Raw genomic sequence first — 6,458 nt, forward strand, 5'->3', positions numbered from 1 at the left:
CCCAGTGCACAAATTTTTGTGCACCGGGCCTCTAGTATATATATAAATGATGTTGGGTACTTGTGTGTTGTTGTAGAGAGCAGTATTTTTTAGAATATGAAGATCTGAAAAAGTTTTACCTTTTTTGTTGGTAGCCTGTGTAACGAAAGTTACTATAGTAACAGCAAACCTTGTTCTTTGGCCCATAGAGTATATTCAGCAGAAGAAAAGCAAATCATGTTAAATCATTGTGCTGTTTAAAAACCCGAGAAGATGGCTGTATTTTAATTGAATAAACACATATTTGTAAATGAGTTAGACAGTAGGCTAGTGAACTAAAAGGGGCTCACTGTACCCCCTTCTACTTAGGTCCTTTTCTCTCAAGAGACTAAAGGTTTTTCTCTTTCAAGCCTCATACCCCATAACCCAGTCTCCTGAGTATTCAGCTAGTATGTAGCACCTGCTGCATGCCTGCCACTGGCCTCCTGCTGGGGATCGCAGCTCAGTGGGCCTAGTCCTCATCCTCATGCAGCTATGGCCTCTTGGTCAGGGAGGAGGGCTAAAGGGAGGCTTGGTGTAGTCTGATGGGTCAGGAAGGCTTCCCTCAGGATGCGACAGTTAACTTGAGGCCTGAAAGAGAATGGGAGATCCACAGATGAAGAGGGGAGGGAGTGGGAAGGCAGACATGCCAGACACATGCACTACATATGCAGAGCCCCGAGTGTGCTCCTTCTCAGAACCTGGAAAGCCGGTACGGCCAGAACACTGAGCAGGAGAGCGTAGCTGCGTCTGAGCCATGTTAAAGATGCAAGAAGTTTACAAGGAGTGACAGCAGATATGCATCTTTCAAAGATCACTTGGGCTGCTGTGTGGAAAGTGGATTCATGAGGTTGAGATCAAGAGGGTGTGTGGAAAAATTTCTGTATTTGTTGCAGGCAAGAGATCCTGGTGGCTTAGATTGGGGTGGTGACTGGGAGGGGAGAGAAATAGACCAGTTGAGATAGATCCTGGATGTTGTATCAAGGGGGCTAGGTGATGACGGCATTGATGAATGCCTCTCAGGCTTCTGGCCTGAGGAACTGGGCAGATTAGATGCCATGTTCTGAGAAAAGGAACTGGAAGGGAAACAGGACTGATGGTAGGTGCAGGAGAAGGTGCAATACATGAATCCGCATTTGGACATATTGCATTTGAGGTGCTTTTAGGAAGCTCAAGAAGGTGTGTAGATATATGAGTCGATCTCAGAAGAGACAGCTGGGCCAGAGGTATACCTGGCATCATCTTATCTTAGTCATTGAAGTCTTGGAAAGAACAGGATCTAGAGAGAATGCATGGCCTCAGATAGTGTCTTGAGACACAGGTGAAACAGCTGTCCCGCAGTCAGTCCTGTCCCTGCCTTTCTCGCTCCATCCTCTGCCAATCGGTAATGGGTGCACACAGACTGAGCAGTGAAATAAGGACTAGAATTAGAGATACTACCTATTCCATGGCTAGAAGTAGACAACTGTCCCAAAATGGAACCCTAACACCACCACCACCACCCCCGTTTGTCCCTTATGGCACCAGCAGATGCCAATATGCACTTTATTTCATAGGTAGGTGGAGTCAGAATACCCAACCCTAATTTCTCATTTATGGGCTTTATGGTTGTGTACACATGCTCATTCTGCCCATAAATGACGATAAAATGAGCCTTGTTTTCTTTTCTTTGCCGTCATCATCGTCGTCGTCAGTTTGGCTGTGGGCTGCCTCGGCAGCAGCATTCTGAGCTGGGGGCTCTGGTGCACTTCCAGGCAGGCGCTCACAGGTTGCCCGTGGTCGCACAGCATTTGATCCTTGCTCTGCCTTTTGCCCACAGGAAGCCTTGGAATCCTGCCAGACTCGCATTTCTAAGCTGGAGCTCCACCAGCAGGAGCAGCAGGCTCAGCAGACAGACACGGCGAACGCCAGGGTTCTCCTGGGGAAGTGCATCAACGTGGTGCTGGCCTTCATGACTGTCATCCTGGTGTGTGTGTCCACCATCGCCAAGTTCGTCTCGCCCATGATGAAGAGCCGCTTCCACATCATTGGCACCTTCTTTGCTGTGACTCTTCTTGCAATATTTTGTAAAAACTGGGACCATATTCTGTGTGCCATAGAAAGGATAATAATACCCAGATGAAGCCGCTGGTTCCCGTCCTCAAGTGTCTCCTGGTTTTTAGTTTAAAGAGAACTCTGTGCATACTACCAAATTTTAACATGAGCAGTTGTGCCAATGAAGATTACCAGGACTGGGACTGTGCTGTAAATAACTACAACTCTCTTATCTCGGCAGCAATTGCCAGCTCGGTCCCCGTACCTGGTCATGTGAAACTGTTCAGAGCTCCCATGTTACTCACTGCCTTAATCAGACCAGATTTCCTGCCCAGCTGACTCGCCCAGCACGGTAGACCTCTGGTTATTGAGCACTCGGCATAATTGGTGACTCAGAAAAAAAGGGACTTTCAGTGTCTCTCTCTCAGATCTCTATCATAAATGAGCTCACCATTGTTAGTGGTCACGTTTTCCCTGAGTCACGTAGCAGCAAAGATGTGGCAGGACTCGGGGAAGGGAAGGACAGGCGTTGGCCGTGGAAGTCCAGTAAACCCCGTGTAATCCATCCCACAGTTGACCGTAGGTCCCAGGTGTGCCCAGTGTCCACAGTGCTCAGTTGTGTGTGGCTCTCTGTAACATGGAAATCTTTTGACACACCTGTTTATCCATCCGAAGTCTAATTAGTTGTTCTGTTGCACTTTACATGGTGAGACAGCAGGATGTGTGAATGGGGCTTGTGCCTTTTCATACCCATGGAACCGTCCACCTGATTCCACCTGAACTGGCTATCGAATGCCCAGCCTCCAAAGCATATAGAAATGCATCCAAACCCCTCATCAGGCTGTGGCTTTAACATCCATTTGGGGTCCTGTCAGGACTACTGCAGAGGCTTGTGATTCAACAAACCGTAATTGTGATAACCCCCCCGTGAGGTGTGATTCACTTTATTCGCAGGTCTGTGAGGGGTTTGAAGCTTACTCCTTAAACGAAAACACATGATGCTCGTGTTGCAGGGGGGGTTCTTTCAGAAGGAAAACTGAATCATAATTTATAAAGCTGAAGTGCACTCGGGTAGAACACTGGAAGCAGGAGGAAATATGACACGGCAGCTAGATCGGTGGGCGCAGTTCGCCTGGATGAAGAGTGAGAGGCTCCTGAAAGACCAGCAGGAATAAGATAAATTAGATGCAGTGTCTGAGCCAAGGGTGCCATCTGTCTCCTGGCATCTCACTGAAGATAAGTCCTAGGATAACCGAGTGGCCACATGCCCCTGAGGTAGCAGCATCCAAAAGTTAGCATCCCAGGCCTATCTGGGGGATGCCACTCACTATCTTCAGCCCAGTGAGACACTCCTTTAAATGGGTTCCTCTCTGTACATGAAAGGAAGAGGTGGGAGAATTTTATGGGAACTGCTGTCTAGCCCCTCCTCCCACCACCCACTCTGTTATCTGAAGACATCAGATGCCTGTTAGTGTACATTTTCTTCCAGAAAGCTTCAAATTGCCTGGGTATAAATTAAGTGCAATATTTTGCAAAGAGCTGCTTTTAGGGAAATCTCGTGAAAGAAATGTGACAGTGCCATGGTTTGAGAGAATGGAATAGTCGAGCATGTGGCACAAGTCCAGTGTGCGTGAGACTCATACAACTCAAGCTTTTTTTTTAAGTTTACAATTCAGTGGTTCTAATCAGTTCACAAACTCATACAACTGTCACCGTTATCTAATTCCAGACTCAAGCTTTTTAAAACAATAAACATGATTTCATGAAATCGTTGGCTATAGAGTATTTTGGATTCAGGAAAGAGGGAGTTACTGGGCCCACCCCATCTCATGGCCGTCTCCTTGCGCTGTCAGACTCACCCTGGGTCTCCCAAGTTGGCTGCTAACATACTGTGAGCCATCATATCCAGGGGACAGAAACAGGTTCCGGGTCTAGGGGAGGGAGGGAGAAGGAATGGTGTGCTTCCTTTTGCTCTTACGTTTTCATGGCCAGCATGCCCCTTTGCCTCTGGGCATCATGTAAGGCTCTAGGAGGGTCTAGGAAGACATCAGCCTCCTCCTGCCACCACATTCCACTCCATGGCTCAGCCCAGCAAGTTTGCAGGGACTTCCCAGGCCTGCGATCTGTGCGTCCCCCACAGTGAGAAGTGAAGGAAGGGGGAGGCAGCACACTCTGGCCCCTCCAGTCTGGAGCAGTTAACAAGCTGCTAGAAACGCTCTGTTCTGAAATAGTGTGGCATCTAATTCATTGCACCTCATCATGAATTCTTTTTCCAGAATTCATATTTTTGGTGACTCTCATTAGACATCAGATAAGCTTGTTTCCCTTGGATATGCTCAACCTACACGGCATATTTATTTTAGAGTCTTGTTGAAAGTTCACGAAGCTTTCTAATAAGATGACATACCCCAAAGAGACTCCTCTTCTTACGGAATAAACCTTCCCACTGCATGAGGAAATTAAATAAAGTTTTATTTTATAAGTATACAATGAAAAACAGTAATTCAAGCTATGACATATGCTGGAATTGGATATTTAATTGACATTTAAGTTAACTAATCCCTTTTCTCCACCTTGCATTGATAGTAAACATCTTGTACATACCTACTGAGGAGGAAAGCCAGCTGGGTGGGTGAGCACCTGCTCATTCCGTGAACGGATTGAGTAATTTTTGGGTGCTGACATTTTTGGTGAGATTATTTTCATGACAAAACAAAACCCTAAAAATACTCCCTTGTGGGTTTTGAATTGGCTATTCCAGCTTATATTTTGAATATGATTGAGCCAGAACAAAAGATCCTCCCCCAAAAAGTAAATAAATAAATCCTACAGTGAAGAGGTAAATAAAAGTACCCCATTGCAGATTTGGGGCAGTGAAAGTCTCTAGCGTGTACCGTTAGCGGTTTTACTCATGCTCGCTATCGTCTCTTGGTAGATGAAATCTTCTGAAACCCCTCCTCTTTTCATTTCAGCCCATGGTGCTGTTATCCCTCTCTGTCACTTAGCATCTGTGTGATTTTAGCCCCTCTCCTGCTTTGTCATTCTTGTTTTCATTGAAATATTGCCCCACTGTGTGTGTTCATTGCCCAGCCATTCCTCTTGAATCAGGTTTAATTATGGGTTCAGTGATAGGGATGGAAACTAGCTTCCCTTGGGCAACTAATTACTTTTGTCCTCTTCGTTTGGATTTTAAATACCAAATTATTTTGCATTGAATGGGAACATTTTTTTGTATTGAATCCAAATATAGTTGTATTGGTTTGAAAAAACATTTAATTATACTTATTAATGTGGACATGTGTGATTAACCTATTTTGCATATTTCTATAATTCTGGGGAGCCGGTGGTGGGATAAAGTGGCATTATTTAAAATTCAGGGCTTTATCTGGAGAGAAATATTTCAAGAAGTTTAGCACATGTACTACGGAAAGAGTTCTAAAAAAATAATGAGATTGGCCTGTTTACATCAGAAGTAGTTAAGAAGTATTTAAAGAAGTTTAGCACATGTACTAAGGAAAGAGTTCTAAAAAAATAAGTCACTGAAAACAATGAGATTGGCCTGTTTACATCAGAAGTAGTTAAGAAGCTAAAAGAAAAAGGTAGTTCATAAGAGTTTGATAACCCATAAGATATAAAGCAGAATTAACCTATAACTTTCTAAAGGAAGTACAATTTCTCTGTTTATAAGAAGCTGGAAAGACATGTACCTGAATTGTTTTAAGAATGATTTATGTGTTGCAGTTTTAATTTATGTATTATTTAAAGCATGTCTCCCTCTGTGCTTGTCCTAAGAGAAACGTTTCAACAAAACGTGCTCCGTGTTTAAGACGTGTTTGGGCGCTAGTCAGTGGCTCTGAAAGTACAAACTGGAAATGCTTACTGTGAGATCCACTGCATAATTACACTTTGTGGAATACTACACAGTCTCATGTTGGCCTAAAATTGTAAGTCCTCTGTAGATCTTCACCCCATTCAAAGCAGGTGCCATTATTTTTTTAAATAAACACTGATGTTAGCTTTGAAGTTAAATAAAGAGCTAGATTTCTTAAATTTTCACATTTGTCAGAGCCAATATCAATAGTACATTTGTGTGTGTATCACCAGTTTTTAATAACCTTTATTTCTTATTTCTCTGAATAGACTTTATTTCAAGCAAACTTGATCAGAAGGTACAGAGATGTTCCCATATACCCCTGTCCCCACATGCACAGCTTCTGCTACTGTCAACATCCCCCACCAGGGGATACACTTGTTACAATTAATGAACCTGCATTCACACTTCATTATCTCCCAAAGGCCACAATTTACATTACAGTTTACTCTTGTGCCTTCTATGACTTTGGACAAATGTACAGTGACATGTGCCCACCATTACAGTATCATGCAGAATAGTTTCACAGCTAAAA

General features: G+C 44.0%; 1 protein-coding gene across 4 annotated transcripts in view; it reads left to right on the forward strand.

Moving 5' to 3' along the window:
• TMCC3 (transmembrane and coiled-coil domain family 3) overlaps window positions 1-5,347 on the forward strand; it is a 219,873-nt gene extending 214,526 nt beyond the window's left edge. For all 4 annotated transcript variants that reach the window (XM_005877021.2, XM_014548343.1, XM_014548344.1 and 1 more), the window contains one exon: window positions 1,838-5,347. In XM_005877021.2, the coding sequence (XP_005877083.1) occupies window positions 1,838-2,140 (303 nt within the window). In that variant the 3' untranslated portion in view covers window positions 2,141-5,347. The remainder of the gene's footprint in view (window positions 1-1,837) is intronic.
• The last annotated feature ends 1,111 nt before the right edge of the window (window positions 5,348-6,458 follow it).

Source organism: Myotis brandtii, unplaced genomic scaffold (assembly GCF_000412655.1).
Source record: "Myotis brandtii unplaced genomic scaffold, ASM41265v1 scaffold504, whole genome shotgun sequence".
In the NCBI taxonomy this organism is placed as follows: Eukaryota; Metazoa; Chordata; class Mammalia; order Chiroptera; family Vespertilionidae; genus Myotis; species Myotis brandtii.